Genomic DNA, 22,514 nt, shown 5'->3' on the forward strand with positions numbered 1-22,514 from the left:
AGAAGCGGCTCCCAAGGTGGAACATTTTGAAAACACAACTCTCTTGAAATGCTGCGCGTGCAGACCAGGGCCGTAGTATATAACTCTTCTGCACATGGGTGAGTAAATTATCGGTCTCCAGAGTAGCATGACAACTAGTCTATATTCTCCTGGGACTTGGTAGTATTATAATTGAGTCACCCGGAATAGCAATTCAACTTTGTCATCTGTCCATATGGATGTCTGTGTATCCGCCATTGTTATTGTACCAAGGGTAATGTTGTCTGAGCGCATGTGTGTTTCAAAAACAAAAACAACCAACAGCACCAACTCGTGCCCCAACATGAAAACTACATCATTTTCAGTGTTTCTGCCATTTCTGTGAAAACAAACATTATTTTTGAAACATTGATTACTGTAAACACAAAATGAAAATGCAAAAATTCTGCATTTTCACTTGAAATGTTGTTGTCGACGAGGCCTTAGTGTTATGACTCAGAGGTATGATACAGTTACGTGCAAGTGTCATGCTTAGGCCATTGTCAACTGTAGTTTTGGAATTTACTACAAGCTCATGTTAAATCAGGAACATGGCAGAATTTCATAACCCACATCAACATGGTGTGGGTAATATAATGACTCACTCCTGCCACCTAGATTTTACATACTGTACATTTGGTAAGGTCCATTTATTTGTATAGCGCCATTTACTTATAAGGCAACACAAAGAGCTTTACAAGGCCATGAAAATAAAATCTTAAGTCAAAATGACATACAAAACAATGTAAGAATGTACAATGTAATAAGACCAAAAAAAAAGAACTGTTTAAAAAGAATTTAGCTTATGAGAAAGATGAAGTGAATAATAGTGTTTCCAGATCTGATTTAAATGAGCCGAGCTCAGAGATTCATTAAGTTTGCTCCATAGGTGGGGAGCTTAATACAGTAACTGAATGCGGCCTTGTTTGGTTCTGGTACAAGAAACACAGAGTGAACTAGTCTGAGGTCTGAATGCTTTATAACAAAGAAGTAGCTCTGACATCTCTTTTGTTCCAAGGCCATTGCTTTGTAGTTTTAGGTAAACACTGAATACGATTTTCGAGATAAATGTTCCCTAATGTGCGTAATCTACACAGATTAAAGTGTTGTATATTTGCACATGTCATACACTCTGATTCCAGGGAAGGATGACAAAATTTGTAGCAGCTGATTTCCCAACATTATATTCTCCTTTAATGTAGACTTCAAGGTTAGCTCATGGGTATTTCTGCTTGTTTACTGAAAGCACTGAAACTTTCTTTTTGGTGTTCAAACACTTCACTGTCCGAGATGCTGAGGCGGTGATGGTGCCTGAATCAATGAAAGAATATGAAGGATGAAAGTGTCTACAGCTTGAAATGAGATGATAATAACGTTGTTGTTTTTTTGTGAATTGGATGTTCAGCTTTTGTTCTTTGTGTGTGTGTGTTTATATATATATATATAACACACACTGTGGGACTGTTAAACTGTTGCAAAAACAATACTATGCTCGGAAACAGTCTTTTAAGTATTGCATCCTCTCCCCTGGAGGTTGAGAAAGACTTCATGAAAAGTGTTAGGAGCTATTTCATATTTGATGTCTAATACAGAAAGAATGAGAAAAAAATGAACAAGAGTCTATTGCCGTGTAATCCATTTTTTTCCGTCTCTCGATTTGTGCAGTTGTTACACATAATATATACAATAAATGCCAACAAAACCAAACACTCATCTTAAGTCGTAAACGCACTCAAAGCACAACATAGATCCTGCATATCTGAACGCTAGATATGAACATTTAAATACATATTTAATTGCCCTATCCTCCAAAATTATTTACAGAAGTCAATGGCAATCCATTGCAAAACCTTTGTGGAAATGAGTAGCAAATATACAACTAATACAGTACAAGATTATTTACCGAACACACCTCACTGGGCAGAAAATGCTTAAAATGGGTTTCACCTCAGAAATGTGTAATAACTGCACCTTAAATACACCAGACACCTATATTCATGCCTTCTGTCACTGCACACCAGTTCAAAAGTTCTGGAATGAGGTCACCAAATCACTCTGCGCCCTAATGGGCTGCCACATCCCTTCATGTTCCCTTCACTCTGTTTACTTGGCGACACGTCAATAACAAACTGGAATAAACCAAACAATAAACTACTCCTCACAGCCCTAACTTTTGCCAAGAAAACCATACTCGTCAACTCAAAACTCAACACTGGAGCCTCTTTCTGTTTGGTCCCCTCTACTCAGCTTTACACACACACACACACACACACACACACACACACACACACACACACACACACACACACACACACACACACACACACACACACACTGCTTTACACTTTACACTACACACTACGACTGTAAAGATTTGTAAATATCATTCTGGGTGTATGCTGTCGAGGTATTGCATTGTTTGTTTCTGTCTTTTGTCCTGTATGTTGCAAAGCAAAATTAAAAAAATAAAAATAAATGAGTAGCATTACATCTGAGTTCATCAAATTTTCTCAGTTTGCATGGCAGCACATTGAAATCCTGGAGCAGTTGAACTGTAATACCTCATCCACTTTTTCAAGTGACTCTTGTTTGTTAAAATACAGATGACAATTCATTCAAACAGTTTTCAGTGACCAAAAAAGTTGACCAGTGAACACAAATGGTTAAGGTATCACTTTAAGTAATCTTGCAGATTGGCTCATGGGTCACAAAATAGCGTCCATCACATCCGTGGAAAAGAAGAATTGTATGAGCATGTATGCACACACACGCACAGGCACACGCACGCGCACACACACCTTGTGTGCAAACAAACCTTCACCTCACTCAGACTATTCCAACTAAAGTAAATTACTGCAACAGCCTTATGGCTTTTGTGTTTAGGAATAGGTTTGACAAAGATCTAGACCAAAGATGCAGTTTCCTTCTGGATCTGCTCCAGTGATTCCATGACGTACGTCACTGTTTAGGTGAGCGCTGCATTTGGCGTCAACAACAGTAAATGCCATTTATGCAGTTGGCGGCGTTTAGCTGCATCAGCTGTTCTCTGCTTATTAGGATTTATGTTCTTCACTTGAGCACTGTAAGAAATATAATATGTTTGGCTCAGTTTCTTTGTTGTGTTAATTTCATTCTGGACGTAACGATTTGGGTTTCGATGTGGAATTCTTCAGTTGCATCCTTTCGTTATTGAAACATCAAAGCCAGGCGTTAAAAAGCCTTGCTTGTTCTTGTTTAGCGATTTCAAGAAAAAAAATTTTATTCTTCAAAACAACAAGCTTTCAAAAAACATTTATTAGTGACACACTTGCATTACGACATTCTTTCACCTCACTCAATACGTAATCGCATTTTAAACCTTTTTGTGGAATGATAAATAAAAAGCAGTTAATAAGTGATGCATTATTGGAATGCAACTACTTTTGGCAGTAACAGTTATGACATTGTTAATGAGAATACAATCGCATTAGTTTACATACGATCATTTCCAGTAAATTTTGTTGTCGTTTGAAATGATTGGAGAACTTCTGTCTCTCTATCCTGCTCTCTGAGGCAGCCGTTCGCTTTATTGTTAGCCAACGTTATTCTACCCCCGTAGTGCCAGAGATGCAATCACAGCCCTGATATAAACATTAGCATACCTTTATAAGTGCTGTCTGGTGCTGTCTGTGTGTTTATCCAAGTGTTTTTTGTTGCTAATTCTTCTCCTCGTCATCACTTGATATATCTGTTTGTTTCGGGAAACGGGCAGCATGCCGAGTTATACATGATTGCTGTAAAATATGTATTTTTTTGCCATATTTCTTTGCCCTCCTCACAACACAGCGCATGAGATTGAGAAAGGCATATTTCCATATGTGAGGGAGCTGTGTCTTTTTTACGGATTTTATTAGTTCACATTTTGTATAAACAGTTCCTCGGCATCAATAATTAAGTTTTTTAATTACAGCGTACGCAGACAGAGAGACAACGAGAGAACGGAATAAAGATGGGGGAGGGATGGATGTGCTGAAGTAATTGGTGCGCCTCGAGCACATCATACAAGTCGACTAAGTAGTCAACAACATTTGACAAATAATAAAGAGTCATCGCTCTTTCGCTCTCACCATCATTTGAAGTGTTGACTGTAAATGACCCTGGTGAAGGTCCATATTCTTTACGGATGAGTAAACACATATGTGTTAGTCTGTGAAGATGCAATTGTCAGCCATTCATTTTATATAAGCTGTAAGAAGAATATTATATGCTTGTGATAAAACATGGTCAAGGATTTCTGGGTTACATCTTACACATATTTAAGACCCAAAGGAGAAAAAAAAATCCATTATTTCAGTTATGAGAAAAAAATGGTAAACCGCAAAAGGCATGGGTAACTTTTTAGAACATCCCCAAAAATACGGCACGCAAACAGAAGCAGATGATGTCATAAAGAGGAGAACTTGACTCCTGTGCTACACCCGAGACTGTGTAAAGTGCTTTTTATTTTGTGCAAGTAAATGCTTTGTCTCACTAAGCCTTTACTTTACATTAGTATAAGCTGAATATTATTATTCTATCATTAGTATTCTAGTGATCATTTAGTCCTCAGCAAGATAATGCAAAGCAAACACTAAGATCGTTACAGTGTTCACTCACCTCCCCTTTTGTATGCTTTGGTGCTTTATATTATTTTACTTTCACATGATAAAGTTTGGGAGTAGTAGGCTTCAGTATTCTTGAATGTCTAGAGAGACTTTCCAGTGTAGGAGCATCCACTGTGGTTGAGGTTGATGTAAATACGTACAAAGGACAAATCTGGCAACTTTCCAGTCAAACTAAATGGATTTAACAGCTCATCTGGGAGCAAATGAGGGTTAAAAAATGTATCTATTCACTTTAACTTATTGAGCTAATTGTCGCCAGTCAAGTGGGTCATTTTTGGGTGACTAACATGAGAAATCCTTTGGTGCAGCAGGCAGGAAGACAGTGATACAGCAATAAGCCTCAAAAAAAGGTCACATGACTGAAACCCATGACTGGTGTTTAGGCGTTCGCACACTCATCAGACACACTCCACACAGAAAGGATTCCAAGTCCAACTCAGGCCAGCAAAACTGGTGACCCGCCTTTTAAAGTAGTCAGTTCACATCTGAACTACACCCCACTACCTGAGGTTGCATGAAGTGGTATAGAAGATGGATGGTTAGAAACAGGTTCCTTGTAATGCCATATGAATCAATGTATAAGTTGTAATAAAAAGATGGTAATAGAAAAATATAAATTTGTGGACAAACACCCATTCTACTCATAAGAAATTAACAGATAATGATGATTGTTGGAAAATTCCTGGATATAAGATTCACCATCTGAACCCACAAGCTTACAGCAAACAACATTGGGAGATATTTATTTGGTGAAGAAGGCCGCTAACAAAGTGAGAAAAGGAAATCAAAACAGCTCAAGCAACCACCAGTCACTACAGGTGTTTTCCTCAGTAGGGGAGCATGTTTGTGTTTTTGTTTTTTTTTCTGAACAAGTGCTCCCCGTTGAGCTAAAGCCACAGTATATATTGTGAAACCTTTGATAGAGCAATCCCTCTTAACGGTGTGCAACTGGGTACACATTAATAATACATGTTACATTCTGCCGCACACTTTATGGAAGCATGAATGTACGTGCACACACGTAGACATACTCTGGTTTCAAGCACCTGTGGCTTGGTAAACTGTGGCCTTTGGAAGGTCATCCATCATGCAGAGTAAGAGATCAGAGAAAGTGAGACTAAGAGGACAAGAGGGAGTAGCAGACGAAAGGCAAACGGAAAGATTAAAGTTTATATGCTGTTGATAGCTAAGTCAAAATGACCTTAATGCATTGGGCAATCCATTTAATTGATATTGCCAAAACCTCCAAGTCTTAAATGAAATGTGTTGAACATGGAGTGATTAATCCCTTCACGATATTTCATCTGATAAACTTTACAGCCAAAGTTTCTGCATCTAACTGAAGTGAGCCCAACTGCTAAACACACTGAGACAATTATTTCTATTCTGATTTAGATTTGTTCCTGAGTGAAGTCTACAAGTCTCTGGAAGGTTACACTCAAACCAGAAACCTAATGAAAGAGCTCAATTCCTTATTTTGTCACACAATTGCTCTTCCTGTTAATCCTGTGCAGCTGTCGTCTTTAGATTTGGCCATCAATCAACGTATCCATCATGCTCATGCTCATTTGTGATTTTTTTTTTTTTTTCTTTCCCCAGTGCTCATTCATCCATTTGTCTTCCCTTCCATAGATCTCGGGACACATAATCCAATATCAGTGTGCCTTGAGGTTACATATAAGAGGGGTTGTGACAAACAATCAATAAAGATTGAAGAAATGATTGATGTCTCCAGACTGGATCGACTGTCAACATCAGGCCAGCTGTTGCCCCGCCCACCACCTGCCCTTATAAACCCTGCACACATAAACTGACACACGAATACAACCCAACCTCACAACAGCCAATGTTCACTCTGCTGCTTACGCATCTTAAAGCACCAGCACTCGGAAAAATGATTGGAGCACCAGGGTCATACACAAGACACTTGGCAGGATATGTGTTTATGGATATTCATAAACACTCCTTTTTCCATTACTAATGTGACAACAATGGTGAGACCTTATAAAGGCAAAGAAAGGTCTGCTGTTAACTGTGCAAATGTATAAGATTCAGTTTTAACTCTGTCCTACTTCCAAATAAGACAAGAAGAATGGGGAGAAAATGGGGGAGAAAGAAAGTAGGTCCACAGGATCATGGCTTTCATTGTCACATTCATTCCTGCAGAAGATTTCAGTCCATGCTTTTTACTCTTTTGTGTCTATACGTCACCTTCTCTCCATTATCCACCATCACAATTGAACAAAATGACGTGTAAATTTAAATACATTTAATACCATCACCACTCAATTAAGACAGCATAAAATGACCACAATGAAAATACTGTATATTATACAGTGTTGAAATGGGTACATATGGTACACTAAAGGCCTCCAAAAGCTCTGTTTAATTGACTTAATCAAACTTTAAACATTTGTTTCCATCTTAAGAAACATTTTAGTAGAAACAATGCAGATTTGTGAATGTATTGAATAAAAACTCAAACTTCAGCCACCCCCACAGCAAACCGCACTTTGGAAACCTCCACCAAATAAAGAGATAAATAAAAATAAAACCAGATGGCCGGGTGACTGTACCATTGTGCTTATTGTATTTTGTAGAATCTTGTGAATGAGCAAATTTAACCATTCATAATTAAAAAAAATTAAAAATGAGAGGAGAGAGAGAGAGAGAGAGAGAGAGAGAGAGAGAGAGAGAGAGAGAGAGAGAGAGAGAGAGAGAGAGAGAGAGAGAGAGAGAGAGAGAGAGAGAGAGAGAGAGAGAGAGAGAGAGAGAGAGAGAGAGAGAGAGAGAGAGAGAGAGAGAGAGAGAGAGAGAGAGAGAGAGAGAGAGAGAGAGAGAGAGAGAGAGAGAGAGAGAGAGAGAGAGAGAGAGCGAGAGCATTTGTCTTATGAATGCATAGTAAGGAAAGAATAGGGTTCACCTAGACGAGGTCACCAGGGCAGACACAGAAATAGAAAATCGCTCCCGATACACAATTCAGAATTTAGTGGAAAGTGCTAACCACTTCAGCATTGTGCCACCAGCATAAGTTGTTGGAATGGAAAAATTGTGTTTCACTAATTAAATTGGATTTAAGTATTATTGCAATTTTCTTATTCTGCTACCACACTATGGAATGTGCAGCAGGTTCTTGTGAGGTCACTTCAGTAATTCAAGAAAAACTGTGATATTTTCCGGTGGAGCATTTAAAGCTAGTTGCAGAGCTGCAGCTCTGTCAGACCCACAGTGCAATCCGTTGTGTGTAAACCCATAAATCTAGGTTGTCTGCTACCAATTCCCATGTAAACTAAATGCTTTATAGTTGTCTCCAATGAACGGACTAAAGCAAACCCTTTCATTATCATTTCAGCGGGCGCGCACACACATACATACACACACGCTCAGCAGCATCCTCTCCATGCAAGACTTGATGCAATAACCCCTCAATCCATTAAATTGGATTCCCTCTATTTATTCTAATGTGTTGCAGTTTGTATTAATTTTGTACTTTCAGCATGAACTGCTAAAAGCTTTCCCATTTCTCTAACATTTATAATACATTCTATTCTATTCTGTTCTATTCTGTGTGTGTAAATACCAGAGAACTAAAGGACAGTATTATAACATTACAATTTGTTAAGTGAATAAGAGTTTCCGCGTTCATGGGAGAAAACAGATGGAAAGCATCTTTGCATTATAGTCCGAGTTAATAAAGACGTTGTCCTGCACAGCATCAAAAGCAGCATGAAATCGCACACTGACAGTTGGTGCCTCCGAGCAGAGTGAGTCTTACCTTCAAGGCAGCAGACCTCTTCCGCAGCAGCTGTTCTATGTTCCTGGCTGCTCTGGCCACCAGCTCTTCTGCGTCATTCTGTTCCACAGTGTAGAGGTGCCTGTTCTTCATAAAAATCTCAACAAATAAAAGACAAAGGATAAAAACACACATGTAAATGATGGCTTAATTTAGTTTTACTTTGCAGATAGAGTCCGTGACTGTGGGTATTTTGAACAAAGCGTAGCTTTCTACAGGAGCGTTAAATTTGGATTATGTTTTTTTTCTTTAGGCCTATATCTGTGTATAACATTTCCTTCTTTTTACCTCCATGAGGCTCTTCCCAGCCGTGGCTGTGTCTGCCAGGGTGACGAGCTCTTTCTGCATCTGATCGACCCATTCTTTAATCCTGCGGGACAAAGAAACATGCATAACCTATCTTGTATCTGAGGTGTAGCCTCTTCACAAGGGACATCGCAGACATTTCACAGAGCAATTAAACTGTCAATCAGGCTATCTTACATCTATCATCTAACGAGACTATCCAGTCACATAGCGTCAAAACAAACAAGGCCGAAGAGAGCCACTCATAGGTCAGGTAAAATGTCAACCAATCCAATTCGAATCACCAGGAACAAACAAAATGTCTTCTAATAAAACACACACAGTGTCAACCAATACGATTACTTTCTGAGAGTTCAACCATAAAGTCAACCAATCAGAGAAGTGTCAGCCAGTGTTAAGACCAGTAACACTGATGTGAGTAGACGGGTACAAGGCTCGCCAGGACCAACATGCTTTGCTGTACATGAAAGAGCTAAACATCACTTCTGGCCTGCTAGTACCAGAGATGTCGCAATAGGATGAAGATCGGACTCTGCAGATGGCACCTCAGCATATAAACTCACGAAAGCTCCAAGGATTGATCCTTCCAAACGTCACCTATACTATAGTCTAGGTTTAAATTGAGTATCCCGCATCTTTATCTTATCAAAAGACAGTAATTACAGGCACGCATCACACTGACAAGGAACATTACTCACTGTGATGCTAGAAAAAAAAGAGGTGTGCAAACTGTAGGCATTATGTATTAACCGTCTTGATAATGAGTCATATTTACAGGGAAGCGCCATGTTATACACTTGCTGGAGCAAAATACTTGGGTGCATGTGGCTGCATTAATTTGGAATATAGTATGGGGTTTGCTGCTGTGGGTGCACTCCGTAGGTGAGTGCATGCACATAAGGAGAAGGCAGCATTAATATTGCATGAGAATGACAACAGGTTGGTGCAGAATACAGATGTTCTCATTGCAATGCAGTCACAATATAGCACAGACTAAGCTTTGACCCCCCCCCCCCCCTCCCCCAATGGTAAAGAAATTACTACACCCGCACATAGGCACAATGGATAAAACATAGAGCAACATTTTATTCACACTGAATATTCTCAAAAACTTACAGTGCAGTGGTGTGATAAAAGTGATGCAGATTACAGTGTGTGGAACACATCTACTGTGACTGTCGATGCAGCGATGGCAGGTGGCAAGAGAGAAAAGAGCAGAGGATCAAAAAGGCAGAAAATGAAATAGAAAAGAGGCATCAGGGCCACAAAATCCAGTGGATGGATACAATTCAGAGCAAGTACATTTGTGGAGCACGGTAAGCCACTGGAGGAGAGAGCGGCAAAGTGCAGCATGAAGTAGTTCAGCGGGAGCACAACAAGCAAAAAAGTTTGGATATGCAGCTATCGAACCATTTGTAGAATTTTTTTTTTTTTCACTTTACAAGTGATATCATTCATCTTAGTTTTGTAACAAAGTCTTGCTTATGGACTGTTGAGAGAGACTGCAATACTGTTTGAATATACAAACCAGCATTGGGATGACAGCCACTGGATAAACTATTCACTCTGAAAGAAAGTCCTCAGTGTGAACATAGAGGAAGAAAGGCCTATGGTGGATTATAATTACATTTTGTCAAGTTCAAATGTTAAAGACCTGATCGGGGATTTACATCTGGCTGGTAGAGAAAGAAGATTGACATCTGTTAAACAGTAAAATAGGACAAAATCCTTGACGACAATGCAATTTTGCCAATAAATGTATTGATTGATTTTGTGTTTTCATTACTCAGTGTATTGTGTAACTGGCAGTTGGCAGAACATGTGTTTAGCCCCTCTTTCAGTTGACCCTCATACATATACTCAGGCTGGCTAGATTTATTTTGATTACACAACTGCATAATTATCAGAAAGGACATGCTTCTACATCTTTTTTCCCCATAATATTTGTTTTTATTTCTGAGTCATTTTTATGAGTATTACGAAGCTCGTGTTATGGATATGTGACATGCTGGGGATTCTTGTGTGTGATTGGATGGAAGTGTGTAAGTCCTGAGGTCCGCTGTAATGACGTAATGTAATTTGTGGGTGCAAACCTAATTCACTACATTCTGCTGGTCTATGAAATTAGTAGATCTCATAAACAATCTATGAGTTATGGTTATGAAACACACTCAAGTTCTTTCCTGCCATCTGTAACAGTACAGGGATGTTATGTCACTTTTGCCATGTTGGTAAGTGTATGACTGTATACTGGTATTCAGAACACATATGAGATAACAACTACTTAGAATCCCTGAATCTGAACGTAGATGTGAATGTTATTATTATATAGTTAATTTAATGAGGAGTATGAATTAGCCACCCAGTACGATTATTGAGTATCTTGCTTGTCTTTGATTCCGCCCCTCCTCTGGATATACGGCTTGGCGCCAAAATCTCCTATGCAGGTGTATTAGAGGACACTGGGCACCTAAACCCATGAAGCATAAAGCACTGATAAGTCAACACTGATTTAAAGAGACTTTGTGTGTGCATGCATGCTTCCAACAACAGTAGTGGAGGGCACAAGTTTAGCTTTAGTGAAATCTGCTGCTACCTCTGTAAATCTCTCTAACAACAACTCTCAGGTGCTGACAAATGGATGAGATAACCCAGCTTGAGCAGTCGTATGTGTATGGGTTCAACTACACATTCACGCTGGAAGAAATGCACTTTTTGCTTTGTACCTTCTTTACTTTTTTTTAAGACCCATTTGAAAAATTGTGTCCAGGCTCAAATATAATGTGTCTTCTGTATTTTAGCTCAATGTAGTTTTCAAATGATGACAATTCTATTCTCCAACAATTTTTTTTTAAGAGCTGTGTGTATCTTTACAGGAATACCAAAAGGGGGTAATAAAAAAAATATTGCCACTTCGTACAATATTACAATATGGATTTTTGTAGTTACACCTTCTCGCTAAATTGATGTTTAACAGTGAGTTAAAAGACATCAATGCACATAGACCTTGTACATCGAAATCCTCACTTGCAGTTTCGTTATTAGTGTTGTTTCATTAAGATGTTGATGGTCCATAGTGGCTAATGAAATCAGCTCACTTGCAATGCATCTCATTCTATGTTTTACGCTGCAAACAGCAGGCAAGGCAAAGTATCACAATGGTACTTTCATCATCTTTCATGCTGATGGCACATGTCGTACATTGGACTGCTAATAATGGCTAAAATTACATGATGATTCAGAGATGTCTGTGATGAACAGTAATAAAGCCAGTGTTGTTGAGCTGAGGTAGTAATTTTTATTTATTTATTTCTTATCTGCTCTGGTTGGTGAGCTTTGATTGCCGCAGCCTGTGGTAAGATGCTGGATAATTAGACGCACACACAAACACGCATGCACACAAACATACAAATAGCAAGTGGGTCAGATATCACCCTACATTGTTTGACAGAAAAGAGAAGAGCAAATGGGGGTAAGAAAAAAAAACAGAAAGAGAGTCAGCAAGACAATAAAAAAAGAGGGAGAGACAGATGTTGTGGTACAATCACTTTGGAACTAGCGAGTAATGAGCTGGCTCATCGTGTGTTTCTCAGTGGGCGTCTGTGTTCAACTACAGTCTAATTACACATCATTACAGAGGCAAAGACAAAATCTGTCCAGTCCAGACAAAATGCAGAATGAGGAACCGCAACACCAACGGTAATGCACCAAAACAACCCGCGGTGCTCTGCTCACTCTCTCCAGCTTCTACTCAAACACCCATGTGGCAAATTCACTTCTTGTTCAGTCTGACCCAGAAACTAAACATTGCCCTGATATGAAATTGGCCATTTTCTGCTTTAAACCATTACCAAATCCTTAATCTAGATTTATTTCCCAACCAATACAATCTTAGATTTACAATTCTGCTCCTTTTGAAAAATCACATAAGATATCCAAGGTATCGTCCAAAATGTTTAATGCTATTTGAAATTTATAGAGATAGAAAAACATGTGGTTATGGTTTGCCATACTGTGCAGTCCAAATAGGAACACTTTCTCTGCATTTGATTAGTGTAATTCTGGAGGTTGCACCTGGTAAATGGATTGTACGGTTTAAGTAGTTTTCTTATGTTGTTATCCGTTACTGTCTTAATGCAGTTGGGAATCGAGATAGTCAGTTGATAGGAATGTCCCATTTCCCAGTTTACAGCATTCAGATGACAATAACCTCAAGCAACAAGGCTGCCTCCTGCAGTGGCGCTTCATTGCTGCTGTCAGAGAATAGAAAAGAGAAAAACTTGTCATCATGTGCAACAGACACATGGGAGATTGAACAAACCAAGGTACAATTTTTGTTCATTCTAGATTCATGCACAGTTGCTCGGCAGCTGTTACTTTGTTTTCATCTCACAAATTTAGCAATCATCACAAACACCAAATCTATTTCAATGTAGTGGCCAAAGAGAGTCATGTAATTTATTCATTTGTCGTCATGAGCAAAGAAAAAGATGAAAATCATTTATTTTTGCAAAGAGTTTTGCAAGTTAATTACTTGACTTCCCCTAAAGCCAATGCTTTGCTGGGTGATATCAGACCTACTTCTGGGAGTTCTCCAAGCTCTCCGATTACTCTCCGGTGGGAAGTTCGAATTTCGAGCCCTTTCAGGTAGATATATATATATATATATATATATATGGATGTGTTTGAGTGCGTGAGTGAAATTAATTGAAATCCGTTTGCCATTACATTGAACCCTGACCCATTTTCTTAGGTACTTAACACTACTTTAGTCAAGGCTGAATATATGTTTTTGATATATGAGAATTTTTTAATATGTCATATTAGATTGTATCAGTGGCCTGTGAATATTTTCTCCACTTTAATTATGTTTCTGCAATACATAAATCCATGCAGTATACAGTATGTGCTGTTTATTTGTGCAGTATGTTGTTTTTTGAGGAAATATGATATACCTTAATAAAGAAGAAAAAACCTTTTGATACTTGAGCAGTGCTCCATTTGATTATCTGAAACGCTTTAAAAAAAAAAAAAAAAAGAGCCCTCATAACCTCCATTTCTAATAGAAAAGGAATTCCACAAACATCCAATTGGGGCGGAGAGCTTGTGGACATAATACATATACAGAGGATGCTGCTGATGGTCCCCAAAGCAAGAATATGAAATATTATTCTGAAACATGAAATCTGACAGGGTTTTTTTTTTTTTTATTATGTTTGTTTGCTCCATCATGATTGTTTCAACTTCAATAAAGCAGACTCTATTGTACACCAAACTGATTTTGAAATGCTTGCTTCCTCATTCACACTGAGGATATTCTCAGATAGGCAGATTTCACATAAAACACAGTGGAGTAGCTCTTTGCTTTCGCAATTAGGCTGCACAAATACAGGGTTTTGTTGCGCATAAGATGAAATCCCATCTAAATTGTGTGTGCGTGTGTGTGTGTGCGTGTGCGTGTGCGTGTGTGTGTGCATTTTGTGGGGCTCGAGAGGCCCAGCCCCATCTTGTGTAGATAACTACACACCTACAAAACTGTTTTCAACAACCAACACGCTATTTAATCCTACAGCATTGTATGGTATTTCTAGCATGTACCCAAGCCTCAGTGACATAATGAAATTCAATTGTTGGCCAGACTCCAAAATGCTGCTCTCGTCTGGTAAACCAGACTACTACCTAAATCTGCAAGCTTGTTGCATCAATTATTGCCACCTTACATTATTGTGTCTCTTTACACAACTTGCTGTAACTTGTTTCCCAAATGGGATTTAAAAATCGTATTATTTATTAATTTTTTAAATCCTGATTGTATTTACAAATGCTGATTTTCCATCTGTGAGCAGACTCTTGAACAAATAGAGTAGGTTTCGATTTACATCCTTTTTGGTTCTGAACTACAAACGACGTATGCAATGGATTTCAAATGCATTTAATTTGGAGCTGAAATTGTCCATATAAATAAAATACGCAAAATGACATAATCCTGCAATCGTGGGATACTTGTTTTGTTTACTACAGGGTTATGGGCGAACTGCAGGGTTAGACACACTGGTGCCAAACTCGTAAGGACCACAGGCAAAGGCCAGCTTTTGACGTTTTTTGCACAAGGCTATTGGATCGCTGGAACTCCTCCACAACTTCTTCACAGAGGAGCCGGTCACTGCACTCTCTGGCCACCGGCTCCAAACTACAGCTGATTCACAGCAAGGAGCGTTGGTGAACGCCTGGAGGCGAGCAGGGAAACGTGAACCGTTTTCCTCTTTCCCAGGATGACCGTCGGTGCATGAATGAAACGTCCAGCCCACCCACTCTCACACCCACGTACCGTGCAGCGTGTGCACACTGCTTCAGAATAATCAAGAAATGAGAAAAAAACTAAAGAAAAAAAGCACTTGTATCTAAACGGTGCAGCACTTCAAACAAAGGAGTCTGCAAAATTAGAACAGTCAAGCCTATTGCCCACAATAGGATTACGGTACTTACATGAGCTGTGTCGGGAACTGTGATGCCAAACAGCCGCCCTGCCATACCAGGACAAGAAACACACAGGCTCGCACCCTGCAGGTATCCATTGGAAGAATGGGGAAAAAAAGAAAAGAAAATTAAAAAAAAGGAGGAGGAGGAGAGAGGGGGGGGAAATTCCCCGACGCGCGTCAATATCCAATCTGCTCCTCTCCCCTCCGCCGCCGGTGTGCGCGAGCGGCGTGTGTGGCCGTGGACTGTCGCTCCCTCTCAGATTAAGCAGCCCTGACACATCTAATCTGATCAGCCAGCGCTCTAACAGGTACGCTGCTGGATGTGGATGCTTCAGACACTCCCTCGCTCCCGCTTTCCCTCCCTCTCTCTCCCCGGCCCGCTCTTTCCCAGTCTGAAGTAAGAAAGAAACAGTGTTGTGCAATCCACAAACCTTAAATTATTTTTTTTTGAAGAAAACAAAAGTTTAATATGGAGGGATATCGAAAGAGATTTCGCCTTTGTTTTTTCTTTTTTCTTTTCCTTCTTTTTTGCTCGGCTCATTTGTTGGATTTATTCCACATTAAGAGTAACAAATCGTCTTTCTTTATGCTCCCTATAAAGAAACACCTGGTCAAAGGAGGGTCGGACTACAGTTACTTCCCACAAGTACGCGGCGAATATAAATACTACCTCTTTAAATTGTCTTGCAGTCTTCCAGTTCCTACAAACTGGAGATGAGGGAGGATTTACTGGCTTTGATCTCACAATCTCTGCCAGTCTTGATCAGTTATCCTGGTGTAAAGTGAAAGGGTGCAAGAGAGTGACAGATGTATTGATTTCACATGTAGGTCTACAATATGAATTCTTGTCAGAAAAGTACAGTAAAAGCCCAATGAATAGCAGTGCCATCCATCATGTTTGGTTTATATGGTTGAGGGATGTGTAGTAATACTATACAATTGATAATACAAGTGCATACATGCAATAGGCTATACAATGTAAAGACCTGGCAGCATACAAAACTATGTTCATCATAAAAAAAATAAACATTGTGAACATGTGAATTAAAAGTCTGTGTTGTGATGTCCAAAACCCAAGAGCCCATTATGAGGTCCAACTATAACAGGGACCCACAAAGCTGGATCCAGCATTAATTAACATGGTTTCAAGGGTTTAAATTTATTGTGTCCGGGTCAGGATTAGGCACTTAGCTGCAATGATTAAGGTTCCGGTGAGTGGCAGGGGAATGTGTTAAGTCAAAGAAAAGTAAGTGTGTGTGTGTGTGTGTGTGTGTGTGTGTGTGTGTGTGTGTGTGTGTGTGTGTGTGTGTGTGTGTGTGTGTGTGTGTGTGTGTGTGTGTGTGTGTGTGTGTGTGTGTGTGTGTGTGTGTGTGTGTGTGTGTGTGTGTGTGTGTGTGTGTGTGTGTGTGTGTGTGTGTGTGTGTGTGTGTGTGTTTCAGGTCTGGAGGGAGGGCAGGGCAGCTCGCAGGCAGGATGCTTGGGGATTTGGTTATCAATCGTTGCCGGGCAACCACACACCACCTCTCTTGTCCTCTCACCCCCACCCCCTTTTCTCCCTTTGTCTCTCTTTCCCCACCTATGCATTTTTCCTACTGTATACTGCGCTGTTGCTCTTCCACATCAGTTTCTCCACTGTTTTATTCCCCCCAACATCCCATTCATTCCATCTTCACGTTTTCTCCCTCTACACCTCTCTCACACTCATTTTCTCAAGTAGTGGAACAGATGCACCTGATGAGATGGGGAAAATAGGAAGATGCTAAGACCTGAGGAGGTGGTGTGGAGTGGAGGAGCATAATAGCAGAGTAATGTGTGGAGGATGGAAAGGTGGATGCCTCTCTGCTAGACATCCTCATTCAGTAGGAGGTTTTCCCCCTGATTATCATTCTTCATTGGGACCATCTCACTACTACTGGTACACCTCTTCTCCCAGTGTAAGAGGTAATGGTTATTAGTAAAATTAAGAAAAAAAGGGAATATGGCATCAGTAACAGAGATTATTGTATTAAAATACTGACTGCAATATATGTTACAGGCTATGGTTGCATTAAATAAATTAACCTATTATTGAACCCATCACACAATAACTGATATAACAAAAACATGTAGTGTAGTTTGTTCCCCTTTTGTCCAATTTTGTTCTTTTTCTTGTTTTCTTTTTTCAATAAATATACGTTTACAAGCATAATTCATTTTGTCTAGCTTTGAAGTATTGAATTAATTAAGGATACCTCAGTAGAAAGAATGACCTCCACAGCTTCCTCTTCAAATCGTTAATGAAATAAAACACTCCCTGATTGAAAATGTGCTGACCAGGGAATGCAAGTTTTATTGGGTAGTGGGTGCTGCCACCTGGAGGTTACTCATGAAAACATCAACCGCTCTCATTGCAGTATTAATCTGTATGGATTAAATACTGTCTCAAAGTAAACTTTAGATTATTACAAAATAGAGCAGAAATTTGTCACAACTATTGATCTCCTGTATTATAATCATATTAAAATATATGTGTATGTTGATAAGTATGTATTGGTCTAATTAAACATAGGTTACTTATATTTTTTTGTATTACTATATTTCCACAAGATACAATTCATTAACATCAAATGTTGTATATATTTTTGGATGTACGTGTACATTAATATTGGATATGTATATGATTGCACAAAATATATTAAATGTCACATGCCTGAAATTAATTAAAAAAAAAGTCACAGAGTATTTGTCCATTGTTTTAAACTGAACCTGTCTGTAACGGTTGATTCTGTTTTATTAGATTGAATCAAATTAAATCAGAAACTTATGAAGAACTCATCAGACCTTTTTTGCATATCTTTACTACTAAGTATAACATTATTATTATTATTATTTTTATTATTATTATAAAAAGACTCAGTCTTTACCTTAAAACTTAAAAATAAGTGGACTATCTGTGAGCAAAATACAACAACACCAAGTGAAAGATACAGTCAGTCTTGCTTTTCATGAGTTATGTTGTAAAAAGGAGTATTGTGAATGAACAGTTTTTACTGAACGTGGCCTAAAGGCTCCTGGAATGGGAAATGGTCATATCTTTCATTATTGATTTTAGATGTGTGATTTTATTGAGCGGGTAACACTCATTATGAAAAGTTGAGCTTTCTGTGTAAACTTAATTCACTAGTGTTCATGTTATCAATAGTAAACATTTTTGTATGTATTCAGATATTATACTCTTCAATGAAACTGGAAGCCTTTTCATATCTGTATGGCTGTCCTCATATATAAAGATATGTACTAACTGTGCCACCGAGTGGTCATATCTTGAAATGTCACTTTTATTAAATCTCTTTAGTTCCGTGTTAAATGACCCATAAGAAATGCACTTAGGAGAACACTCTGCATGTATTATTGTTTTAATTAAAGCTGCAGACACTGACACTTCTCCCAAAAATAATTATAAAAAAATAAAGCACCCACAGTTGAGATCCTTTGTTTTATAATGAAGAGTAGATTTGAAAAATGGATCCCTTACAACACAGAATCAGAAAATCACTAGAACGACCGTGCTATATTTAGATTTTGTTAGTTCATGTTTTCAGGAGCTAACTATTCCTGCTAAATTGCCAATTTGTACATATTTAATGTGATTTGCTATTTTCAGAGCAAGTCCGAAGGGAGGCGGAGGTCAAGGGTGAAGTGCACTTTGCCGTTAGATTGTCCTAAAGAATAAAGTGTATTTAAAGTGAGGGCTCACAAAGTGTGGGAGAAGTAGTGCCATCTCACGATTGACTGTCTAAGGACAAGTCATAATTCATGCTTGAATGCTGGACTTCCTAATCACTAACAGCTAGGGGGGGGGGGTATTTTTTTGTTTTCAGTGACTCTCTGGGGCCCACCAAGGGAGGCCCACCCCACAAATTAAAAAGCCCTGTTTCAGGATTACCTGCTTCTTTTTCATGAACTGACCCAGAACTCTTTTTGTTCAGAATCAGAAGAATTTTATTTCCCTTGGGGAAATTCCTTTTCGTTCATATGTGAGAATGACAATAGAAGACAGTGTGAATGTTTTGTGTGAAGAATTGAAACATAACCAAGCTGGACTCTGCATATGCAATATAGCTCTTCTTAATATTTATTCTTTAGAATTGGGGAAACGCTGATGTTCTTTTTTTTTTGTTTGTTTTTTTTACAGCACAATTTGCATATCTCAACACATCCTGTGTACAACCACAAAACCATAACATTATATGCTCTTTGTTTTTACACTGAGTGAAAAACAAGACAACTTTACAAGCATATTTCTTTACACTCAGCATACAGATAAATCTATACATATTCTCTTTCTTTTTAAACATAATCTTTAGGCAAAATATACAGACGGACCATCAACAAAACATGCAACATCCAAAACATAAAGTTCCAGACAACTATTGGAGTTGAATAGATTTTTTTTCCCCTTTGTGTTGTTTCTGCAGTTTTACTGGACGTAGTTGCACAGATAGTCATTGGTTGACGGCACATGTTTTGATTACACAGTCAACGCCCATTATACAACTATAGACACGCATTGCTGTACAGCTATGAGTCTTTTGTGACTTTTTTGTTTTGTTTTGTTTTGTTTTTCCAACACTCACATGCTCAGACTTCGGACAATATAAACATTCAATCTTTGTAGAAAATAAACACTTTATGTACATGTACACATTCACACCCCTCAGAACAACAACAATTGAATGGTTTCACTATTACAGGCAACGGCTGACCTAAACAAATGGTATTTCGCTGGAAGGAAGTCTACTGAAACACGAGGGATTAAACAGTCATGTCTGAGTGTTGGATGTGTCTAGTTTACATCACCGTGTACACTAACTGTTAAGGACACCATGAGTATGATGGAATGAAGCATGACTTCCCCTCAAATTGTGCATTACGGTCAAAAACCTCAATGTGTCTGCATGTTTTTTGTTTGCCACATGAATACAAAATGCAAATTTTCTGTATTCACCACATACCACACTATCACTTAGTTCATTTCAGTGCAGAAACACAGAATCTTTGCATGTCAGGATGCTAAAATGAGACAACACAATAAACAATAATAAAGTGCACAAGCTCAATGGAGATGTCAACAGACGTTAACATCACTAGATATACTAAAATCGGTAAAAAATTAATATATATTTTTATATTTTCTTTCAGGGATGTACAAATCAAAGATATTTATTCTATAAGACATATTTTAAAATGATATGTTCACAGGTAAAACATTTATTTCAAAAAACACAAATGCATTCAAACACATATGTTGCATAGAATTACTTCAAAAGAACAAATGGAACAGGATTTGTAAGTTAAAAAAATTAATAAATAGCGAAGTTAATTAAAATAAATCAAGGTTGGCACTGTAAAATAATTATCTGTATTGAGGAAAAAAAAACAAAAAAACAACAATCACCCTTCTTTTCTGATTATACTGCCTCATTTGTTTTTCTTTGTCATGGTTTGTGATTCCTGACATCTTGTTCGAAATGCTTGTCTCTCCAGTGTTACTCAAAAGTTGCATCAGCTCTGTGATATGCTTAAACACACCGACTCTAGTTCTGAGGGTTTTTTTTTTAAAGTCATGGTTATGTAGATATTGAAGAAGAAAAAAAACATTACATTGTGAGAACAGATGAATGCATGATTCATCTCCTCGCACATTAGTTACCAAGACTTGGCCCCACATATTCTATAATCATGAGTGAACCCAGTGGGCCTGAGTGAAAGGCAGTGAAAGAGGCTGGTTCACTGATGTGTGATTGGAGTCACTGACACAAAAACAGTACAGTGTTTTTAACAGCACAGCCAGACACACAGAGGAACCTTGAACATTTGACTCATTAGACACCCCCCCCCCCTTATTTTCAAGGAAATTGTGGTAAAACACAGACATGCAGGGCTTCACTTACCCAACCATAGCCGCTGCCATACTGAAGTAGAAACAGCTGCAGAGCTACAGATGATTTTGACACGACTTGTGTGAATTACACGTCCATAGTAACAATGTGTTAACACGAGGGGCTACACAGAAAGAAACATGAGCAAACTCTGAGCCACGTCGACAAACTTTTAGTTAACATGTTGTACATATATGACACAGATGTGATACTCTCTTGTAGTCCACTACAGTTTTCTTGAAACATTCATTTTCATTTGAAACCGTCCTACAACAACTGCATGCTAATGAAATGGTAATCTGTCACCGGATATTAACCTTGACCTTTTGCGTGAGTTCCAATTATTATCACAGCTCTGTTAAGTTATGGTGGAGCATCCGTGTGATCAGAGGACCAAAGGAGCCATTGAGCATGAATATGCACATCCTTGAAGCTCACATAGGTCCACATTCACATATGAGTTATTAAGACTGCCTACACCGTAGATTACTGGATTGTCAGTGCGCCACCCACAGCCTCAGTCTAGCAAAGAGCAGCTGTTTATATTTCCCTCCGATATAATCTAGTGGCAAGAGAACAACTCTTATACTCTATATATTTTGATATATTCTGTATCTGACATTTCTGTATAATTATATAAACATCTCACTGTACAATGTGATATGCTCTGTAGTCTGCATATGGGATAAGTAGAGACAGAAGTGCTGTACATTTTATTGTCATCCCACTGCAGAGGTCTACTGTCTGTCTCAGTTCTACATAGGCTTTGTTATTGTTTTTTGTTTTGTTTTTTTTAACAGAAAGAAAAAAAAAACTATCATACAATTAACATTATGCATTCCTTGATCTTTTAACATTTCAAAACCACTTATGTCCACACACATCACAATCGTCATGGGCATCACAACATAATTCTCCCCAAGAAAACACATTTTGGATTTTTTTTTTTTTCTCCCTTTCTCTCTCCTTTAGATATGTTAGCTCAGTTGCACAGCATCAAAACAACAGTGTCTCATGCGGATTGTGGAAAGAAACAGAAACACATAATTGCCCTCAAAGCCATATTGCTGTTGAGTATGTATCAGTTCCTGCCTTGGAATGCCATGCTTCCCAAAAGCAATGCCCATAATCCGCGGAGACTCGACCTGTGAAGAGGTGGACATGTGTGCTGGCAGTGTTGCACTGATACAATTGCAATAGTATTTAGGACACGGTTTTCTTCTCCTTATTACTTGCAAAACGAAGACGTAAATAGTGACTCATTAGGTTTCCTCTCGCTTGCACAGATCTGAACCAAGCCCTCTGCATTTACCGTTCAGTGATCTATTGCAGGTGAGTGTCTCTGATGTGATGC

General features: G+C 38.6%; 1 protein-coding gene across 1 annotated transcript in view; it reads right to left on the reverse strand.

Moving 5' to 3' along the window:
* The window catches only part of LOC308136374 (voltage-dependent calcium channel subunit alpha-2/delta-1), a 71,581-nt gene extending 56,229 nt beyond the window's left edge, over positions 1-15,352 (reverse strand). The window contains exons 1-3 of the mRNA XM_080504711.1: positions 15,247-15,352; positions 8,743-8,824; positions 8,437-8,553 (exon numbers count right to left, since the gene is read on the reverse strand). Coding sequence (XP_080360837.1) covers positions 8,437-8,553; positions 8,743-8,824; positions 15,247-15,335 — 288 coding nt within the window. The 5' untranslated portion in view covers positions 15,336-15,352. The remainder of the gene's footprint in view (positions 1-8,436; positions 8,554-8,742; positions 8,825-15,246) is intronic.
* Between the last annotated feature and the right edge of the window lie 7,162 nt (positions 15,353-22,514).

This window comes from Blennius ocellaris, assembly GCF_963422515.1.
Source record: "Blennius ocellaris genome assembly, chromosome: 11".
In the NCBI taxonomy this organism is placed as follows: domain Eukaryota; kingdom Metazoa; phylum Chordata; class Actinopteri; order Blenniiformes; family Blenniidae; genus Blennius; species Blennius ocellaris.